The sequence below is a fragment of the Chiloscyllium plagiosum genome, unplaced genomic scaffold (assembly GCF_037043375.1).
Source record: "Chiloscyllium plagiosum isolate Xiang-an unplaced genomic scaffold, Cpla_swu_hap1 HiC_scaffold_2, whole genome shotgun sequence".
Lineage (NCBI taxonomy): Eukaryota > Metazoa > Chordata > Chondrichthyes > Orectolobiformes > Hemiscylliidae > Chiloscyllium > Chiloscyllium plagiosum.
In genome coordinates this window covers 82384307-82408140 of record NW_028270140.1, presented here as the reverse complement: position 1 = coordinate 82408140, position 23834 = coordinate 82384307, and the positions used below count along the sequence as shown (strand labels likewise).

Here is a 23834-nt window from a genome sequence, read left to right as displayed (position 1 = left end):
AATATCCAAATGCAGTATTCATTTAAAATAGCAAATATCACAGATATATAGGATACATAATCTGGAACGGATACGAAAACTAAACATCCAAATAATAAACCATGCCTGAAAACTGTAGTCATTATGTGGACATAAATAGTCAGTGTTTTATTTATTAGTTGTGAATAAAAGGTTTTGTGTATTTCATTTCAATTTACATGGGTAGCGTAAAACTGGGTATTTAAAAGGCATAAAGTTCTTAACCAGATGACTTCAATTATTATAATTATGTGAAACTACTGGCTGGCAGTATTGGGATATAGTTAGCTGCAATGCTGTAGTGTTCAAACTTCACAGCCTAAGTACATGCCTTATTGTATAAATCACAATAACAAGAATGAGTGTGCCAACAGATTCTACAGAGAAATCAACACACATGAAACAGGTGAGAAAAGGGAAGGAAAATTTGCTTGAAAATTATAAATGTCTATAATATTTGCAGTGAAACTGCAAGAACATTTCTTTACAGAGACAGAGATAAGCCAAAAGGTGATATAAAACAAAAGTGAAAAATACTCTTGTAGCCAAGGCGAAACAGGTGATGGAAACTGAGAAATAGCAGATTGGCTGGAATAATAGAGGAATTTGGAAGCATTCATTCAAACAAAGGGAGCCAGAATTTCCAATTAACAGGATAATCCAATCCTTGAATGTTAAAATGCACAAAAGTGTTTAAGATTTGTAAATGACAATCTTTGACAAAATACCCTGTATAAACTATATTCGTTTGCTTTGCAAAAAGAATTCAACATTCATAGTGAATATTTCTCACAGAAACTAAACCACAAATAAGTTATGTCTCTATTATTGAAAATATTTTTGCAGCCATCATTTTATTAGTGATTTAATTTTGACTCCAGATAGACTTTAAGTTAGATATCAAGTGCATATGTATGGATTTTGTGATAAGAATAACACCAAGGGAGTAAATCAAACAACATTCAGGATATATACATATATACATAAAACCCAGAAAATTGAAAGTTACTGCCTGAGTTACAGTTTTCCTCTACAGACAGCACTATACAGAACTTTACTGATGGTTTCAGCACTGAAGTTAATGTGTGAGTGCTATATTGCTGACTAAACAGAGCAGGAACAGTTAGGGCTGCTGCTTTCAGGTATAAATAAATTTTAAATAGTATAGCTCATTTCTTGTGTTCATATACTGGGTGTGAGTATACTGGGGGTGGGGGTGTTATGGAGGGGTATAGTGGATGAGAGGGATAGATAGTTGAGGCCTATCACACTCAACTCCAACACTGGACTGATGTCCCAGCACGCAGAGACTAGCTCTTTAGCCTGGACCCTTGGCATCCACCTGTCTCAGGCCTGCTCTCAGAAGTAGTGACTCCAATTTCAGATTGTTGCCTCCTCTTTGCTATGAAACTAAGCTACACTCCTAGTCAGGAGGTCGACTGAGAGACTGGGAAATCATCAGACACCCCTTCTTAAGTCCAAGGTGAAAATCAGTTCAGAGTTCCCTTAACTTCTCAACTGAAATGTGTTTCATCCACCTGTGCAGCACTTCCCAAGCACTATATAAGTTTCCGTTCCTTAACTTTTCAAAATCATAAGGATAGAGTGGTTAGGGAGAAACTGTTCCCATTGGTGGAAACATCTGGAACCAGAGGAACCAAAGACAATATGAAGAAAAACTGCTGTTTATACCGTCAATGGTTTCCATTTGGAACATACAGCTTAAGAGTATGATGGAGGCAGATTCAATTGCAGCTTTCGAAAGTAAACTGGGTAATAATTTGAAGAGGTGAAACTTTTCAGAGCCGCGAGGAAATGTCAGGGAATGGTTTGAGCTGAGTTGCTCTTAAAGACACGGTGTTCAAATGGCTTCCTTCTGTGCTGTCACCATTCTATTATTCTAACACTGTGCTCAGCTGCTATATTAGGTCCTGGATTATTGTGCCCACAAAGAGTATTGATTTCCATGGCTATCTAAAGCCAATTGGAAGGAAACCTCCTTCTTGAAACAGGCCCATTTCTTAAGGTTTCATCACTGAGTCAACATGGCTTCAACAGTTATTAACAGCATTTTAGAAAAATGTCTAATTCAGAAATTAGATGATTTAGACCAGCAGAAGTCCAGTTTCTGAACACCAAGTATAACTAATTAAATTCTGGTTTAGACCAACTTGGATGTTGACTCTGGTTAGTCATGAGGCAAATTAACAATTATAGGTTTTGTATGTGTTGAGGAAGAGCCAGGAACTGCACTTGAGTAGCAAAGTGAATAGCAGAATTTAATGTTAATAGTGCCAATGCATTACCAGTATACTTCCAACCACAGCAGACAATCAATCCATATCCTATGGTATTCCGGTTTTAGTAGCGATATTCAGCAATACAAAATTAAATTACTAAATTGACATATCCTGAAATCATTAGCTGATTAATTTTTTCTTATATTTTATTGCTTTTCACACACATCTTTTTTTAAATAGATAATTATAATATCTAGTTTAAATTTCATTTTAGGGCTCATTCTTTTGGTAATTTTCACATAGGCTATTTTGTTTATCATTTATGTTTTATAATTTCAACTATTTTAATTTCCTCCTTGAGACTTTTTGCACTAAACATTTACTGTACTCTTTTCTCCAGATTTCATTTGTTACTTGAATTTTGTTCTTGAGGTTTTATTGAATAATTGACATGCTTTGTTTACTCAATACAATGGCTGAACTGCACAGATACAGTCAGTATCCCAATTCATTTATCTAAGAACTTAAGCAAATCAGCAACAAGAAAAATCATTCTACTCAGCTAGCCAGTCTCTCAATAAACAAACTCTCTAAAAATATACTTCAATCACGAGACTGGTGAATAACTGAATAAAAACATCGACAAAATATTTGTGCATATTTTTCACTTGATTACTTACCAAAGCAAACAACCATTTTCCAAGTCATGTGACAGTTGCCTCCAAGTCAGTGTAGCTTCATGGAAAGAGAGAGCAATTTAATTGAAAAACAGAACAGACTCGAGGGACTGAATTATCTACCATTCTTAAAAATAAATTACAGAACTTTAATCATGCTTTTCAATTTCTTCAGCATTGGCAATCATATTAATGAAAGATCAAGTTCTATTTGGTCAACTAATCCTTAAGGATTGCAATATTAATTCCAAAGCCGTTCTCATGGTTCTTTTGACTTATCTTTGAAGGTATAGTTCCCAAAATTGCCTATGATATTTCAAATGGAACCTTAAAAGTGCTATACAGTAAAACAACCATTTCCAATTAGTTAAAAAAAGACTTTAATAAAATCCATCAGGTGTGCTTATTTGCCTAACTTGAGAGAAAATTGTCGAGTGGTGAAATGTTGCTGTTTATAGAGATGGGGTTTCAAAAGGCATTTGATAAAATAACAGGATAGACATACAATGAAAGTGTCCTCTCCCAGGCCAATATCCCAGCGTCTAAGCACTGGTCACACATGACCAGCTGAAACGGGCAGGCTATATTGTCTGCATGCAGACATAAACTCCTTAAACAAGTGCTCTACTACAGGTTTTGCAATGGTAAGCAATCACTAAGACAGAGGAAATGCTGAAAGCCTGCCTAAACAACTGCAACATCCCCACCAAAATGTGGGAATCACTTGCCCCAGAACGTAAAATCTGGAGAAAAAGCATCTGCAAAGGCGCCAACCACTTTTCGCAACATAAGGGAAAGACGTGAAGGTCAAACACAAACAGGGGAAAGCATGTGCAGAATCCAGAGCGCCTCACCCTCCTCGCCTCATCAAACAACCTGTCCGTCTGTGGCAGAGTCTGCAGGACCAGGATTGGAATATTCAGACACCACAGAACCTGCTCTCTCCCCTCATTATCCCTCCAGCACTACCAAAGAAGATGACAACATAATGGATAAGCAAGCACTATTAGTGAAATTAAAACAAGTAGCAGTTGTGTGAATATGAATTTGTTGTGGGATAGAAAGTATATGAGTTATGATGAATTATTATTTTCAGACTGCACGGAAATTTGTAAAGGTAAAGTCATCATCGTCTGAGCAGAGAGAGAGAGAGATCTGATACATCCAGTGAGGAGGAGAAAAAAGGGAGAGGGCTGCTGCCACAGTCAGAGACCAACAGAATTACTACTAAAGGGGCACAAAGGAGGAGGACGACACGGATAGATACACAACAGCGTTTCAGGCAGAGAAGAGATTACCATCAGCGAGGGTGAATCGTTCAAAATTCAACCTTACTGCAAATGAAAAGAGGTAACACTGCCTCTTGGGGCATTGGCCATCAATCCTTGTGCCACGATAGGACACCCAGTGTCTGTGGCACAGATGTCACTGAATTTCAATGCCTCAGGAATTTTCCAGGGTTTTTCTGGGGTATCTATTTCCCACTTTAAGACTCATCTCCGCATCAATTTGAGTACCGCTATCCTGTTTATGCTAACACATGCATTTAAGATCTAACACTGCCTGATGGACATTTCTTCTGCCTCCCAGCAATTAACTAGACAGAAGTGATGCGATTGGAATTTATTAAAACCCCTCATGCTTCCAAGTCCACAAGGCAGACCGTCAGAACTTTACTAAAAATTCAATCTATCTACAGCTAAATCTAGTTACTGCCATCAACGGATATAAACAAACTGGACTATAACCTTAGCATGACAACAGATTGACGAGACTCATTGAGGAGCTTTAGGCAGAAAATAAATGACACTTCTATACAGTTGCAAGATATAGTGAAAAAATAAATTACCAGATAAATTTGCAAAATAGGCAAACACTTAAGATAAAGTTAAATGCTATATCTTAATATGTAGACATTCAGAATAGACTGTCATGCAGGGGTGGAAAAGAGAACGAAAAAAATTGCATGGATCATCTCACCATTAGCACTTCATTGACTTACGTGGTTGACATATGTAAAGTATTAAATAGCACAGATATGGATAGACCAGACAAAATTTTGTGCTCAAAGACTACTGTCATTTTCACAAGTAAATCTGCAGCGAGTTTACTGGTTCATCTCATTAGTACATATGTTACTTCACCATGTTAATCAAAGAGGAAAAAATATTGAATTAGATTTCAGTACTGCATTACTTTAAGGATTCCTGTGAAATAACACAATTGTGGAAAAGTATTTAAGAAGTCAAAGGAAGAAAATTCAATGCAGCCACTATCTCACTCTCTTGCCAGTTACTGAATTACATTTTCCAGCACCAACCCTGTGTAATTTAACCTACAATGAAAGTGATAAAAATTAATTGGCTATGAAGACCTTTGGGACATTTGAGAAGTAAAATGCCATATAAAGGAGTTATTTCTTTTGATTATCACTCACGCTTAATCTCTCCATATAGTTGGATGCAGGATTACTTAGTTAACAGTATGTAACCCTCAGCAATGCTTATGGAGTCCAAACAAACTGTAAATGAGGAGATGGATGTAAAGAAAAACACAATTTGCTGTTTCATTACTATTTTACGAATTATTTAAAATTATAAAAATTTATAAAATCCAGACATTTAAAAACTGGAATGTAAATTGATTGGCTATGAAGACACGGTGGGGCACGGTGGCACAGTGGTTAGCACTGCTGCCTCACAGCGCCAGAGACCCGGGTTCAATTCCCGCCTCAGGCGACTGACTGTGTGGAGTTTGCACGTTCTCCCCGTGTCTGCGTGGGTTTCCTCCGGGTGCTCCGGTTTCCTCCCACAATCCAAAAGATGTGCAGGTCAGGTGAATTGGCCATGCTAAATTGCCCGTAGTGTTAGGTTAGGGGTAAATGTAGGGGTAGGGGTATGGGTGGGTTGCGCTTCGGCGGGTCGGTGTGGACTTGTTGGGCCGAAGGGCCTGTTTCCACACTGTAAGTAATCTAATCTAATCTAAATCAATATATAGCACTATTTATATTTGAATCTGTATAATTTTAAAACTTAATGAGAATAGTGAACTCTGTGACTGTGCTGGAGCAAATAACAAAGAGATTGTTTAAAGTTTTTAAGAAGCATCAATTAAACTTCATGAGAGAGGAGTTTTGGCACATTGATTGGTGTGGAGAAAGTGAGGATTACAGATACTGAAGATCAGAGTCGAAGAGTGTGGTGCTGGAAAAGCATAGCCAGTCAGGCAGCATCCAAGGAGCAGTTGAGCAGACTTTTTCAGCATAAGCTCTTCATCAGGAATGAGGTGGTGGCCCAAGGAGGCTGAGAGACAAATGGGAGAGGGTGGGGCTGGAGGGCAAGGTAGCTGGGAATGCGATAGGTCAATGGAGGTATGGGTGAAGGTGATAGGTTAGAGAGGAGGGTGGAGCAGATAGGTAGGTAGGAAGGAAGGACAGGTAGGACAGTTCAAGAGGATGGTGCTGAGTTGAAAGGTTGGATCTGGGATAAGGTGAGGGGAGGGGAAATGAGGAAACTGGTGAAGTCCATATTGATCCCGTGTGGTTGGAGGGTCCTCCTGGCCCCATCTGCATTTTAGAGAGACCATTCCCTCACGACTCCCTTATTAGGTCCACACCCCCACTAACCCACTCTCCCCTCCCAGCACTTTACATTGCCACAAGAAGTGCAAAACCTGTGCCCACACACACCTCCTCACTTTTGTCCAAAGCCCCAAAGGCTCCTTCCACATCTGCCAGAGATTTACATGCATTTCCACACATGTCATCTACTGTGCCTGTTGCTCTCGATGGAATCTCCTCCACACTGGGGAAACGGTGCCAACTTGCAGAATATGTCACAGAACATCTCTGGGTCACACGCACTAAACAACTCACCACCTTGTGGCTGAACACTTTAACTCCTCCCATTCCGCCAATGACATGCAAGTCCCGGGCCTCCTGCACTGCCAGACTTTAGCCACCCAATGCCTGGGGGAGGAGCGCCTCATGTTCTGCCTTAGGATCGCCACTGGGTCAAAGTTCTGAAGGAATGGTGATAATATTTTCAAGTCAGAAAAAGGAGTTGTTTGGAGGAAGTTGCAGGTCTTCCCGTGTATCTGCTAATCTTGTTCTTCTAGATAGAAGTGTTTGTGGGTTTGGAAGGTGCTGACTAAGTGAATTTATATAGTGCATCTTGTAGATGGTGCACACTACTGCTACTGAGTCTTGGTGGTGGAGGGATTGAATGTTTGCGAACGTGGTGCCAATCAAGCAGACTGCTTTGTTCTGGATGACTCAAGCTTCTTGAGTATTATTGGAGCGAGACCCATCCAGTGGAAATGAGGAATATTCCATCAAACACCCGACCTGTGCCTTGTAGATGGTGGATGGGCTTTGCGGAGTCAGGAATTGAGTTGTAGGTTTCCAAGTCTCTGACGCTGTGATTAGATTAGATTACTTACAGTGTGGAAACAGGCCCTTCGGCCCAACAAGTCCACACCGCCCCGCCGAAGCGCAACCCACCCATACATTTACCCCTTACCTAACACTACGGGCAATTTAGCATGGCCAATTCACCTGACCTGCACATCTTTGGATTGTGGGAGGAAACCGGAGCACCCGGAGGAAACCCACGCAGACACGGGGAGAACGTGCAAACTCCACACAGTCAGTCGCCTGAGGCGGGAACTGAACCTGGGTCTCTGGCGCTGTGAGGCAGCAGTGCTAACCACTGTGCCACCGTGCCGCCCACTATCTACTGTGCACTGCCTGCTATCTACTTGCTCATATACAATTAACATAATGGTAAACTTGTGAGTTTTTTGGTTAAAGCTGAATGTTTGTAGGTTTCAATCCCTATCAAGAACAGTTTATAAAAGTCATCAGGATCAGAAGGAAAATACTGATGAAAGCAATTCAACTTGGATTGACCAATCTATTGCAGGAAATACCCAGCTGTTTGTTTTTTTGTAAAAATTGATATGTGGGCTCCAATCTTCCCTGGGGAATGCCAGAGGCTGGTTGCTTCTTCCCATGGTGTTCTTGCAGTGCCCAACATTCATTTCTGGCATGGATGGGATTGCTAGAACCATCGGCTCAATCCACGTGACCAATAAATCTTGAAAAGGAGACTTTGTCCCTTCTGAGGGGTGAATCTCTGACCCTCACCTTGATAAAGCTGCCTGGATTGTGTTTCAGCTGTGGGATGACCTTGTTTAAAGTCAGTAATTTTTTTAAACTGAGGTGGCCAGCAGTACAATGTAAACGTTCAACTCCCTTAAAGTTCAGCCTCAAGTATATAATTGCTATGTGATGCTTCTGGATATGTCTCCCAAATATGTCTCTTTTCCCCACTTACATTTGTGGCCCAAGCTTTGGTGTCCGGTCATATATTTATGTAGCATTTGAGATCTGCTATGTAAGTTGTTTAATTCCATCCATATCAATAAAAATTCTTTTTCAGTAACTTCATTTTGAGTCCACATGTCCCCAACTACTTCAGGCTTCATAACTAAATCTTTTGTTGCTAGTGGTCAATTTGGTGCCAGAGATCAATTTATCGTGCAAGTTATTCCAGGATGTGGTTTTCAAGTACTCTGCAACACTCAACTGGATTATTTTATTCATCCTCAGGTTGCCAACAGATTCACCCAGTGGGAATACTGTCAACTAGTATCCACATGGTTTGAAGGATTAAAAGATTGTGAATCAACTGTTACAAATTTACCAGGAAATAATGTAACCCGATTACGTTTTTGGTAGTTAAACAGATGACATGTTCTGCAAAATAACACTTTGATTTAAGTCATTTGTTTATTAAATCAAAAACCAATTCAATTAAATCACAAAAGTTGCATTAAAAATTTGCAGTTCAAGTTCTGATCCATAATGTTAAATAGAATCAAATTTCATGGAGAATGGTAAGTAGAAAACCAATACTACCACATAGGACCAGAGCTTTTTCTTTGCAGGAGCAGCGCCCTCTGCTGCTAACAAATCCATCATTTGTGCCAAGCAGGTTGATTTCTTGCAAACCGTTCAAATAGCAGGTTGATTTCTTGCAAACCGTACTGATTAGTTACATATTCAGATTTCACTGCACGGACTTTCCTATTCCAATGGAATAAATATTAGTTATGATATTGTACAACAGGTTTTGTTTTTATTTTACTGGGAGGAACAGAACAATCCTAAACTTCTTATGCAATGCTGTCAGCCGTTTACCTCCAACACTGCTTTAAGGTTAAGTGGACCATACAGCTCCTTGACCATTTAATATTATCATGGTTGATACAATCCTGACACTGCCCTAAGGTTAAGTGGGCCATACAGCTCCTTGAACATTTAATATTATTATGGTTGATATGATCCTGACTTTAATGTCATTTTCCCATCATTCCCCATTACCTTTGATAGTTACATCTATCCAATATATTTAGCAATTCATCTCAGTAACTTTGGTCAAGAATTTGAAGATTCAGGATTCTTTAAAAAAAAAATCAATGCCATCTTAAAATGGGTAAGAATCCCGATTTTAAAACCTTACCTTCTATTTTAAGCACCCCCTACCCAGAGAGCGGAACATCCTCAGTATTGACTTTGTCAAGTCTCCTCAGAACCAAATATTTCAAAATATCTTGTCAATTTTCTTCAGTCTAATAGACCCAATTTTTCTTCATAAGGGCAGACTCAAAATCACCCAAATAAACCTTTGCTAAATTGTTTCCAGCACAAGTATATTCTTCCTTAATTAAGAGCAAAACTGTACACAGTACACTAGGTCTGTTCACCACCACCCTGTACAGCAAGACCTTTCTTTTTGTATTTTATTACCTTTTACAATATATGTCAACATCCAATAGGGTTCCATATTTTCCAAAGTACAGTTGCTGGGCTGTGTATAATTTATAGTTTTCTGCTTTGTCTCCTTTACATGAACATGGATGCTACAGCCGCAGTTTTCTAATTGACTGGGACCTTTCTAGAACTTCTGCCAGTAATACTCCCTTAATTAGAATATATACAATCTTAATACAATATATACAATATATACAATCTTAATTAGAATATATATTCTCAAGAATCAGGAAATTTTATACAATGTAGACACATGAAGTTCCTTTACGTCTAACATGAGAACATAAGAAATAGGAGTAAACTACATGGCCCTTGAATCCCACTTTACCATTCAAAATTACTGTAGTATCTAGGGCCTAATCTCCACTTTCTTTCTCAATCTCTTAATAATAAATGATTCAAAATGGGGAGAAAAAAGCAGCTTAAAATAAATTATTGTTTGACTATCAATTATAGCAAGTGTGTTCGGGTTTGCTGAGCTGAAGTCATAACCTGAATATATTTGTGCACAGAAAACAACTATGATACTGACTAATACTTGGTTTGTCCACGTATACCTTCTCTGCATTCCAGATATTTTCCAAAAAACATTCTTTGAAATCTTCGAACTGAAGGACTTGGAATAAGATTTACAGTGATGCAGTAGGTCAATACCTCTATAAATGCTTGTTAATACATAAATTTCAACATTGGAAAATAAATTTTATTAAGAGATATATATATATTCCTCATCTACTTATTTAAAACTTCAGACAACACATTTTAAAAAGCCAAACTTAGTGCAATTTTTCCACATCTGTGTGTTACTTAAACAAGAGTTGGTGAATTAAGATTTTTAAAATTAGTCTGACAAAACATTTTACAAAATCATGTAAATAACATCAACTGACTAAATGAGCAAAAGCACTTAATTAAAACCTTTGAAGTGAAATAATTTCAGAATATTTAAAGTAATACAGGTGCATTCTCCTCTGAAAGTGAGCAGAAAGCAATACTTGTGACTATTAAATCCTGTAAAACCTCTCCAGCCAGCCTATAGAACTGCGTTGATACTGATTTGGCATCTTTTGCATGGTAAATACTCATTCTAAAAAGTTACAATTAAATTATTTTCTACTTAGCTTAACTGCAAAATGCAAATTTTTGTCACGTTTGACACAAGTACTTAGTCAGATTTTTACTCTCATGAGAGTTGCACTGTAATTACTTTGACAGAATGGCATGTTTCAAGTCACAATAATAAAAAATAAATTAAAACCAAACTGGTTGAGTATATTAACCATATAGTATATGTGGAATAAAGGACTTTTAGATATGTTTGCTAAGGCAGCTAGGTTCTCAATGAACATGATTTTAAAAAATGGATTATTTATTTGATATTGATTTTTTTAAAATGCCATTCAAATAATTTCAGATTCCCAACAGAAGATCGTATTAAAACATGTCCTCTGTACAGTTCCAAAATTTTGCATATACCGCAATCGCAGGTAGTGAATTTATTGCTCTATACAAAGCAGAAACCTCCTGATATCTCCACATTCTATGGCCCTTTCAAAAAATTTTTTTTAGCTCAGCTATCGTTTTTACCATGAGGCGCTATTGTCATATCTGTTCTTCTTGATAGCTGATTTCCCTGCATGTACGGCATCAGCTTATCAGTTTAGTGATACTATCAAAGAAAAAAATGCATAAAATTTAATTGGGTATTTAATGAATTTGAGTGGGGTTTACTCTCAAAAATAGCTATTTATAGACCCATATTAAAAACATCACACATCAATAGAAGTAGCTGTACAAAGAATGAACAGAAATTTTGTTTCAAGATAATTTTTCAAAAACCTATTAGTTGTATAAAAGTCAATGTAAACTCTATCAAATATGAAAATATGAAATATACACAAAATTTACACTAAGTTTCTATCAAAGGTATGATTGGTGAAATGGTAGATGATTTTGTGGTTGTCTTGTTACATGCCACATAAACATTCAGTGACATATTATTTTCATCTCTGACCACCTCTTTTTATCATAACTTCACGGATTTGTTTGTCAAGCTCACTGATAATCCGATCCTCGTGAGTGTATACCCCTGTCCTTAGTAAAGTGTCCCTCTCCTCTATGAGCCGAGCAAGGTAGTTGTCCAAAGCCTCATCTGGACGTTGAACATGATCTCCAGCCTCCCTTCCAACTGCAGGAGCACGCTGATCTGAAGCTTCTTTGACTTCTTGTAGCTTTAACCTGATAAAAATATAAAATTTCTATTATTCATGTCTTTTAAAAAATTTACGTTCTAATAGTACTTCCTGTGAAACAAGCAAATATTTCAGATTCCTTAAACCATGAAATAAAAAGAATTAAAAATGGAATGAGAGGTGCAATGATTCAGTGGAGGTGAAATATCATCACACAATGTCTTCTAGTTGTGAATTATAGATGAATGTTTATCTTTAATTGAGTTTTGATCTTTGCTGCAGCCCTGTGAGGAATGTTAGATGTGGGTGAGAAGGGGAACTACCATCACTTGTCATATATATATATAGCTTTCAGCTTCACAGTCATGTTACGGGTACATTAGCAAAGAACAAATCGAGGTTAAGAACAGGCAGAAATGGTGCTAGGCCTCTTTCAACAATGTCACAAAGCCTCAAGGCTATCTACTAACTTAAAATGCAAAACATTCCTTCATCAAAATATTCTGAGAAAAAGTAAGATTATGGAAAAATAATAGGAGCATTTCAATGACACATTCAAGGTCACAAATTCACAAATGGGAACGCTATCAAAGGTAAGTGCCTTTGATGCCATCACAACGTCCGACAGAATCGGAAAATCTGAGTTTAGCACTCACTGAATCTAAAATGTGGAACATGCTGGAAAGACTGGCATGTAAAACAAATTTCTCTGTTCAAATCGTATGAGCGCAAGTTACTAATATAAGAACACGCAGCATGGACTGGTTGGAGCAAAGGGTCTGTCTCTGTGCTGGATGACTCTATGACTCCATGAGGTAGAATAGATTATTTCACCTGCTTCGCCATTCAATACAATCATGGCTGACCTTGGGCTTCAGCTCCAGTTTTCCAATATGCGTAAAGCCAACAACTTAACTTTTGCTCAAGCTTTCCAGATACCTTACGCTTCCAAGGTAATCATAGAGACGTACAACATGGAAACAGACTTTTTGGTCCAACTAATCGATGTCAAACATGTCAAACTAAACTAGTCCCACCTGCCTGCGCTTGGCCCATATCCCTCCAAACCTTTCCTATTCACATACTTATCCAAATATCTTTTAAATGTTGTAACTGTACTTGCATTCTCAACTTCCTCTGGCAGTTCATTCCACACAGAAACTATCTATGTGAAAAAAAGTTGGCCCTCATGTCCTTGTTAAAACATTCTCCTCTCACCTTAAAATATTTTCTCTAGTTTGAACTCCCCCACCACCCTAGGGAAAAAGACCCTTGCTGTTCTCCCTATTTCTGCACAAGGTTTTATAAACCTCTATTAGATCACCCTTCAATCTCCTAAACTCCAGTGAAAAAAGTCCCAGCTTATTTTTATAACTCAAACCCTCCATTTCCAGCAACATCCTGGTAAATCTCTTCTGAACCCTCTCCAATTTAATAATGTCCTTCCTATACCAGGGTGACCAGAACTGCACATACTACTCCAGTACAGGCCTCACCAACATCCTGTACAACCTCATAATGACATTCTAACTCCTATACTCCAAAGTCTGAGCAATGAAGGCAAGTGTGCTAAACACCTTCTTAACCATCCTGTCTACCTGTGATGCAAATTTCAAAGAAATATGTACCTGAAACCGTAGGTCTTGTTGTTCTCCAACATTATCCAAGGCACCAGCATAAATTGCATAAGTCCTGCCCTTATTTGTTTTACCAAAATGCAATACCACACATTCATTGAAATTAAACTCTCTCTGCCACTCCTCAGAGCATTCACCAAATTGATCCAGATCTCTTTATAATCTTCAATAACCTTCTTCACTGTCCATTATACCACCAATCTTGGTGTTATCTGCAAACTTACTAATCACGCGTCTTATATTCTCATCTAAATCATTTATATAAATGACAAACAAAAGTGAATCCAGTACTGATTCTTCTGGAACATTGCTGGTTACAGGCCACCAGACCAAAAAAACAACCCTCCACCACCACTCTCTATCTCCTACCATAGAGCCAACTTTGTATCCAATTGGCAAGGTCACCCTGAATCCCATGTGATTTAACTTTATTAATTAATCTACCATGTCAAACTTTGTCAAAGGCTTTAAAAGTTCATGTAAACAACATCTACCACTCTATTCTCATCAATCTTTTTGGTTAATCAAAAAAACAGAATCAAGTTTGTGTGGCCTAATTTTCCTCATGCAAAACCATGTTGACTATCCCTAAATCAGTCCTTGCCTCTCAATGCATGTAAATCCAATCTTTCAGAATCACCTCCAACAACTTACCCACCACCGATGTCAAGCTCACAGGTCTATAGTTGCCAGGCTTCTCCTTAAAGCATTTCTTAAATACAGGCAGAATATTAGTCACCCTCCAGCACTTCATCTGTGGTTATAGATGATTCAAATATTTCTGCTAGGGGCTCTGCAATTTATTCCCTAACTTCCTGGATACACTTGGTCACGTTCAGAGATTTGTCCACCTTAATGTTTTCTAAGACTTCCAGCACTACTTCTTCTGTAATGTGAACTGGCTTTCAAAACATAAGTATTTATTTTCCTGAATTCTCTAACCTCCATTTGTTTCTCCAGAGTAAAAACTGGTTTTAAGAGTTAATTTAGTATCTCTATTTCAAACTCATGCTTGAAATGCAGCAGTCATATGAGTTCCCTTCCCTCAATATCCTAATTGAGAACTCGGCCTAGGCATTCTGCATCACTGCTATTGCAAACCTACCTAGTCAGTATTCATGCTGGTATTCCTGCAGTTTCACATGCTACAAGATTAACCTCATCAGCAGTCTTGTTAATAGGGCTCTGAGCCATTTGTTCATTGTTTAAACTTGCTGCTGAAATAGGGAGTATCAAAGCCTGCAGGATAGCGTAATCAGATAATCTCTCACTGTACATTATAATATATCTTGATTCTGAACAGTGTCCAGTATCTCTCTGATTAACCTACACATGTGAACCTAGATATTTCACGTGGCCAATAGCACAAACATGGTATTTGTTACAAATAGGTGTTTGTGTCAAGCCAAAAAGACCTCCTGCAAGTCACACAAACGAGTGACATAGTATATGAAGTTTGGTGATGTATGGCCATATATGCCAAAGAATGAGTGATAACATTAAACAGCATTTCCCTTAGGCTGTCCACAACAAGAAAGGTAGTGGTAATACCCATACAACCCATGCTTGCAAAACTCACAACAAAGTCCAACAATAGATCAGGATTTGCTGAACAATTGAGTGTGTGGTGTATTACACAGACAACCATTTAGTACCACCAAGTTCACAGTGGGCTGCTTATGTGTACTGGAAGCTATGTGTATAAATATACAAACCCTGTTCTTTACAAAAAGAACATGTGTGCACACTGTACCTGTTTCAACTCAATAAAATGAAGCAATATTCTCTGCTTCATTTCCCAGGGCAATTCAGTGACCAATCAGAACCAATCTGACTGATTTGAAATTTAAACAAAACCTGGAAGTTAATTGTCAATCATTACTAACTAGTGGATACTCCATAATACTATCAGAGTCTACTTGTCAAGCAGTGCTTTCCTCTCATAAAACAAAAATGTTGGTTTTCTCTTCAAATTAGTATTTCTTGTGAAATGTCCTGATGAATGCAAGATAAAAAACAAAGAAAAAACATGTTTCCTTAAAACAATACTCAAGTTCTGTAGTGCCAAATGATTATTTTTCGAACCAATTCACCCCAAATATTGCGCTTATTGCTAAGGCTTATGAATATGGTTCTCTTTTCATATCATGCACATATATCAAATGTTTAACATTTTTATCTTAAGCTTAAAATTAGGTAATTACGTGGCATTTCTCCACTTTCTGGTACCTGTTCAATTCATTCCTAATTTCTGCCAATTCTTCTCGTTCTGTTTTAACTACTTCTTTCTCCTCAGCTGCCAGGTAACGCAACCTCATATGTTCCAGTTCTTGTTGCTGTTTCTTAAGTCGTGCCATAGCATTTTCTTGCTCACGCTACAATAAAATACATTAAAATAAAATTGCAATCAGTGAATTACTTTCCAGACTCAATTACTAACAGCTTATGAATGACATTTAAATTTATTCAACTAACTTTTCATTGATAATTCAAGAACTTTGCATTTTTATCTGATTTACCGCTCAAGTATATTGAAGAGTGTGAAGCTCCTATAATGAATTTGACATTTAAACTTATTATTTTAACTGATATTTTCTGATTCCGACTCTGTACTTATTAATGATTCAAATTGATTGTTGAGTAGATGCAGAGTTGCTTGTCTATTTACACATTAACCTGTAAGCCCTCTACAGGATCCTGTAATTTTGAATGGTCAACTGATTGAAACTTTCAGTGTAAAAGCTCATAGGAAATCTAACAACACTCATAGCATAATCCAGCCATGTACAGTAATCCTGAAGCAGATTCTTAAGTAGAAGTCTACTTGCACTCCAAACAAGAGTAAATCAAGTTGCAAAGTTATTTCATAATTAGAACGGAAACTAAATCTAAGAAAATTCTCCTGCCTCTAAAATAGTAAAGCTACTTTGTAACGTGTTTCCCTCCTGACTACAGCTCATGGGGACGAAGGGCCAGGTCTATGTTAAATCATTTAAGGATAATTTAACATCTGTCTATTGACAAAGTTTGCACAGTATTCGTTTCAAATTTTGGTTTTGTATTGAAAATGGTTCTTACAAATATTTGATCAAACAGCATGATAGTAATGATATGCCTGTTGTAAAACATGATTTGGAGACGCCAGTGTTGGACTGGGGTGTACAAATTTAAAAACCACCTGATGAAGGAGCAGCGCTTCAAAAGTTAGTGCTTCCAAGTAAACCTGTTGGACTATAACCCGGTGTTGTATGATTTTTAACCCTGTTGGAAAACTACTTGATCTCTTCAGAACATGAATATTAACCAGTGAAATAATTCTCTATGAGGATGATAAAAAAAAGTAGGGAGACACAAGTCTACATTCTTAGCGCTATGTAACTTCGGTAGTATGAAAGACAGGTTTGTGATAAGCATAAAGGGTTCTACAAGTTCAGGTGATTCTCCATCTGGTGTATGCTTGCTATTGTCCATGAGTTTGGCATTAAATGCTCAGTTCTAGTACTGTATTGTTTTTATTCTCTGTCATAATATCCCTGTCTGTATATTAATGTGTTTATTAATATTTTCTGAAAACAATATTTTTGTTTATATACATGTTCACACTTCTGTTACCAGAAGAAATAAAATTTAATTAATGTGAAATAATTGTGTTCAATTTGTTTGTTTTAATATTCTGAGCTCTGGCTTGGCACCTTTTGAATGGCATCATCAAAACATAGTCTCATCATGTGGATCTCATGAACTAGGCTGTAGTACAGTCCCAGTATAATATTTATCTGAACTACTTTGAAATGGAGCATTAGAGTTCAGCAACTTATCAAAACAGGCAAAATGTGATCTCAGTACTGTGTTTGTTCTGATTCCAACACAAATAAAACATTTATAAATCTTTAGCCCACCATTTCATATAGTGGCAATCCTTAAGCAAAAAACTGTTAACCACATCATAATTTATTTACATATGTTGACAACCAAAAAACATCATAAACGTACACCATATTTCATAACCTTTCAAGTGGTCTCACAGTGGGGGCAGCCAAGCTATTTGAGACAATAAGCAAAGACTGTTTTTTAATAATTAAGATTAAATTCATTCCAAAATATATTGGAAATGATATGTAACTGATGTAGGAAGACATCTTAGTGTCAGAGACTAACAATTTAAATGTTTCATCACTTAGTTTTGATGTTATTGAATGCATAAACTCCCAAGTAAATGATCTGCCAGTACAGCACATAAAACAATACTTTTCACTGTATCTTGGTACATGCAACAACAATAAATCAATTAATCACTTAAAATACAGTACATCACTAAAACAGAAAGAACAGAATTCTCTTTTGCAAGTGTCACTGTTAAGAGGTCTCTCTACCAAGTAAATAAGCATCTTTACTTGGCAGTACTGCTCATAAATCTGAAGAGTTGTTGTAAACATACAGCCATTAGACTAAACAATAGTCAATCGCTGGTCATTGCACACTGGTTGCTAAGCTATAGCACAAGCCTTTGGCAGATACTGAAGAATGCAACAAGAGTGGTTTTCTGAAAATAACCCAGAGTTGTCAAGCGTATAAAACAACCTGGATGACTTCAAGACTTGTTTTTTTTTGCATATAACTGCTTCATTTTCAGAAAAATTTACAACAAATCTTTAACCAATTTTTTCTTAAATAAATCAATTTAGAGAAAAAAAATGCTGAAAGGTTGAGAAGAATGCAACGGGAACAGGAGTTCTTAGAACTGACAAGAGTTTCCAGTAAAGAATATCTTTAGCTTTCAGAGATCACTGTTTGCACATATTCTTTAAATACTCCAGCAAAAACAATATTAACACACAAAATGAACACAGACAATATAATCAGAATAAATGTTACTTGTTGCATAAATTGTTATTGCAAACTTAAAGTTGGATCAAGTATGGCTGCACATTGATGGTCTGTGTAAAAACCTCAAAAGGATACATCATGTTCTGTCTAAAGTAGACTACAGCTGGATGTTATCATTAACATTTTATTAGGGAGTTTTGAGATTTCCTTCTGCGTGCAATAGGTTATGGAAAAGCTTTGACAGAACTCCACAAAGATTTTGGAGCTAAGACATAAACTGAGATTTTAGACCTACCGGGATTCAGTAAGACTTTAATCAAGTTTTGACATTTATTCTGTGAAATAATTAAGTTTAATCATAAAACTTGAGAGCACATGCCAATTGTGGTTCCTGCAGCTGAAGATATCCTCATATTTAAGCAAAAATATGCAACAAAAAAAAAGTTTTGGGGGCAGTCTTGATCCAGAAAACTCCTGCCTATATGCTGTACATGATGCAGAGTGATGTGGGTTCAATGTGGGTTCAGTTCGCACATCAGCGAAGATCTCCCCTTTTGCAACATCTCCTGAGGAATGGTGACCCTCAGGTTGAAATCACCACCAGTCATATTTCTCTAAACAGAGTGCAGCTTTATAATTGTCTGGGACTATGGCAACTTTACTTTATACTAACGTACCGTCTGCAGCGTTACAATCATGAGGTAAATATTCTTCTTACAAACAAGATGATGACAATGTTGGCAATTTGCTCTACAAATCCATCAAATCCCCGATGAAGGAGCAGTGCTCCGAAAGCTTCCTTTATCAAAAACCCTTGGGGCAAGCTGGTTTTTGGATTTTGGAATAAGTGACCATTACATGGTGAAATAAAAAAAATACCAAACAGCAGGCGCACCAGTGAGTACTACGAGTGCTGAGACAGAACTGACATCTGCCAGAGCTGGGCCATGCCACCATGTCACATTTCAGTGACGTGGGTCGAGTGGGTGTGGAGTTGTGTTAACTGTTTGCATGCCAAACAACGTTGTTATGAGAAAAAAGCTTCACGAAGAAAACTTCAGATTTCGGAGCTTTTCGGATTTCGGATATAGAATTGTCTACCATCCTTCCAAACAAAACTGTTGAACTATAACCTGGTGTTGTGTGATTTTTAACTTTGTCCACCCTAGTCCAACACTGGCACCTCCACATCATGGCAACCAAACATCAAAACTGAAGGGAAAGTGCCGTCACAGCGATTTACAATGATAAATGTAAACAGAGGTGTGAGGAAAATGAAAATTATTTGAGAACCAAGTGTGTTCAGGATGTGAGATTTTTAGATCTATATCTGCAAGAAATAAGATTCCCACTTTCCACTGTTCTAATATATGACCCTAAAAACTACATTGTCATGCTTCCTCTCTTGAAGTTATTAATTTGTTACTGATCCTTCAGTATTTTGCTCAAGTGGTTTGTGCACATGCAAGAGACGAGACACTTAAAGATGGTATCAACGCGACCAAAAGGGAAGTTAAATCACTGCCCAACCAATATGATCATTTTCTAGACAGCCCACAGGCCTCACAATGCAGCTATAAACAAAGATAATTTAAGATGACCTTTTATTGCCTAATCCTAGCACAATCAAGCAAAATATAACTTTTAAAAATGCATTCACAGGACGTGAACATCACTGGCTAGGCTAGTAGCAATTGCTCATCAGGCAGTTAGGAGTCAACCACATTGTTGTGAATCCGAAGTCTCACTGTAGGCCAGACCAGGAAGTGACTGCAGTTTTCTTTCCTGAAGGACATCAGTGAACCAGATGGGTTCTTTACTGTCACTTTAGTTATGATGGCTAAAAAACTTCAAACTGGCTAAGTAGTATTAAATCCAAGTAGTACAGAGTTTACTTAAAAAGGAAAATATCATAAAGTCTATTATTTACTGAAATACACAAATATCTCCATAACGGTTAACATCAAAATACTGTGGTATTCACAAACTAATTCCTGAATATCCCAGTTGTAATTTCTAAACATATGCTTAAGAAACACATGACAATCGCACAAAACAATGTTTGTCAAAAAAAGCTTTTGTTGCCACCTCAATGACTTTTACTAAAATAAAAATAAATGTCACATTTCTAAAATGTATTGATGTAAACATTCAATCTTTGTAGAATATTTACTGCCATTGTTAATACTAAGAATACTTGAGCTGAAGGCAATATCCTCAACGCTACCTTAATTAATGACTTCCTACAGTAGCAATTCAAGTTTATATTTCTCAATTTTATACAGTAATCCCTTTACAATGTGATTGCTAAGTGCAGATCAATGGGAAGCAGAAGAGAGATTATGGTAATCTTGTCTGATAGTAGACAAACAGGAGTCTGGAAGAACACATCAAGCCAGGCAGCATCAGGAGGTGGAGAAGTCAATGTTTCGGGTATAACCCTTCTTCAGGTTGACTTCTCCACCTCCTGTTGCTGCCTGGCTTGCTGTGTTCTTCCAGTCTCCTATCTGACTACTTTGGATTCCAGCATTTGTAGTTTATTTTGTCTCTAACTAATCTTGTTTGATAGTTTAAATAGTTATGGTGAGCGACCGAATGTTTCATGTTTGCAGGTACAGGGATGAGAGGATGCAAGACAGCAAAGGTGTAGATAGACAGAAAGGGCAGATAGAGACTCAGCCTGCAAGAGGACATTGGCATGATAAGAATGGCTCAAGCATGTGAGAAAAATTAACAAGATAATATGGTGTTAGAAAGGACAATAAAAGCAATCAGAACAACTTTGCTGACAATCTTCCCAATAAAATTGATCTTTTTCCATTTTGAAACATGGAATTTAAGAAGTGATTACTCAAACCACGGTTTACATAGGACACATTTGAAAGGAACAGGAGATGCTTTACCTGTTTTAGCCGTGCTAACTCTTTCAACGCTCGCCCCCACTGCTGCTTATAGTGCAGCTTAGATTTTGTGGCCGATTCCAATTTCCTCTCAAATTCCACCTAATAAAAACATCAAAGGTTGAAACAAAGCTTATGTTGTGATATCACTTAAAAAATTACTACTTCTATTTTCAGAAACAAGATCTGAATCCATGTAAATGTTTTAGAAGAAGTAGAATTTTGGCATAATGGGCTGAAATTATTTTTTAAGAACACTTTTACACAGCATTCACTTCATAAGTAATTTATCTCTTGTTCACTTCAGACAGCTGAATTAAATATTATCATCATTAAAGCAACTTTAATATATAAAAGCCAAATGCTGCAGATGCTGGATACGAAATAAAAACCAAATGCTACAGAAACTCAGCACATCTGGTGAGAAAAACAAAATTAATATATCGAGTCCAATGACTTTTCTTCTGAACTACAATATACTTGGATTTATATCTAATTAATAACATTCGATTAGGAGTACTTGAATTCATGAGTGGGAATAGGTTTGCCCTATCCACTCTGTCCCGACCCCTCATGATTTTGAAAACTTCTATCACATCTTCTCTCCAAGTCTTCTTCTTTCCAAGGCAAGCAGTCCCAACTTCTTCAATTTTTTTGTCTTAATTGGTGTGTCTCATCCCTGGAACCATTTGTGTAAGTATCTTCAGTGCTCTATCTAATGCATTCACTTCCTTCCTTCAGTGTGATTCTCAGAACTATGCACAGTACTCCAGCTGAGGTCTAATCATTGTCTTAAAAGTTTATCATAACCTTCTACTTTTGAGTTCTTTGTCTCTATTTATGAAGCTTAGAATACTGTATAATTTCTCTCTCTACCTGTCAAGCCACCTTTAATGATTTATGCATAATTATAACCAGCTCTCCTGTACACCCTTTTGAACAGTATCCTTTAGTTTATGCTGCCTCCCATGTTACACTGCCCAACGTTGAACCCCATGTACCAAATCTTCCATTATCTGCCAAAATGGAAGCATGGGGTAAACTTCAGAGATGCTGTTGCGTTTGATTTGATTTGATTTATTGTAGTCACATATACCTAAGTATAGTGAAAAGCTTTGTTTTGTAAGCAGTACAAGCAGATTATAGTAAGCCAGGACATACAGATCATAGGGTGTTTAGACAAAGTGAGGTATACAGGTTAAACTGCACAGGAAGCATGCAAAGTAAGATCAATATTAACAAGATCAACATTATTTGAAATTGGAGAGTCCATTCATCAGTCTAATAATGGCAGGGAAGAAGCTGTTCTTGAACCTGTTGGTGCATATGTTCAAGCTTCTGTATCTTCTGCCTGACGGAAGAGGTTATAGGAGAGCATCATGAGGGTGGGAGGAGTCTTTGATGATGTTGGCAGCCTTTCCTTGGCAGCGGGAAGTGTGAGCGGACTCCATGGATGGCAGGCTGACTTCCGTGATGGCCTGCGCTGTAGTTTCTTAAGGTCCTAGACAGAGCAGTTGCCATACCAGGCCCCTATGCACCCAAATATGCTTTCTGTGGTGCATCTGTAAAAGTTGGTGAGGGTCTTTATGGACATGTTGAATTTCATAAACTGCCTGAGGAAGAAGAGGCATTGTTGTGCCTTCTTGACCATCCCATCTGCGTGAGAGGTCCAGGACAGGTTGTCGGTTATCATCACTCCCAGGAACTTGATGGTCTCAACCTCCATTGATGTAGATGGGGGTGTATTCTCCTCCTTTCTTTCTGAAAAGAATGTTCAGTTCTTTTGTTTTGCCAACATAGAGAGGTTGTTACCATTGAACCATGACACCAAGCCCTCTATCTCCTTTTTGCATTCCAACTCATTGTTGTTTGATATCCATCCTACCACCCTGGTGTCACCAGCAAACTTGCAGATGGCATTCATTCAGAATTTGGCAACACAATTGTGGGTGTACATGGAGTACAGTAAGTGGCTGAGAACACATTCTTGGGGGGGGGCTCCTGTTGAGGGTTATCGAGGAAGAGGTGCAGGTTTCTATCTTCACTGATTGCAGTCTGTGGGTCAGGAAGCTGAGGATCCAGTGGCAGAGGGCAGAGCCAAGGCCTAGGTCTCAGAGTTTGGAGGCGATTATGGTGTTGAAGACAGCGCTGTAGTCAATCAGTAGGAGTCTGACATAGGTGTCATTATTGCTGAGATGTTTCAGGGACGAGTGTACGGCTAGGGAAATTATGTCTGTTGTGGACCTGTTATATCAGTAGGCAAGTTGCAGTGGATTGAGGGAGGCTGGGAGCGGAGAGAGGGGAGAGGAAATGAGGAAGCTGTGGAAAACATGCAGCTACCCCGTGTGGTTGCAGAGCCCCAAGGCGGAATATGAGGTGTTCCTCTTCCAGGCATTGGGTGGTAATAGTTTGGCAGTAGAGGAGGACCAGGACCTGCAAGTCCTTGACGGAGTGGGAGGGGGAGTTGAAGTGGTCAGCCATGGGTTGGTGGGTGCGGGTGTCCCAGAG

At 37.9% G+C, this 23834-nt stretch overlaps 1 protein-coding gene across 3 annotated transcripts in view; it reads right to left on the bottom strand.

The window, feature by feature from the left end:
- Positions 1–8707: 8707 nt before the first annotated feature.
- Positions 8708–23834, bottom strand: part of cep120 (centrosomal protein 120) — a 105459-nt gene continuing 90332 nt past the window's right edge. For all 3 annotated transcript variants that reach the window (XM_087998117.1, XM_087998113.1, XM_043711748.2), the window contains 3 exons: positions 21330–21428; positions 15829–15974; positions 8708–12008 (listed from right to left, as the gene is read on the bottom strand). In XM_087998117.1, coding sequence (XP_087854243.1) covers positions 11774–12008; positions 15829–15974; positions 21330–21428 — 480 coding nt within the window. In that variant the 3' untranslated portion in view covers positions 8708–11773. The remainder of the gene's footprint in view (positions 12009–15828; positions 15975–21329; positions 21429–23834) is intronic.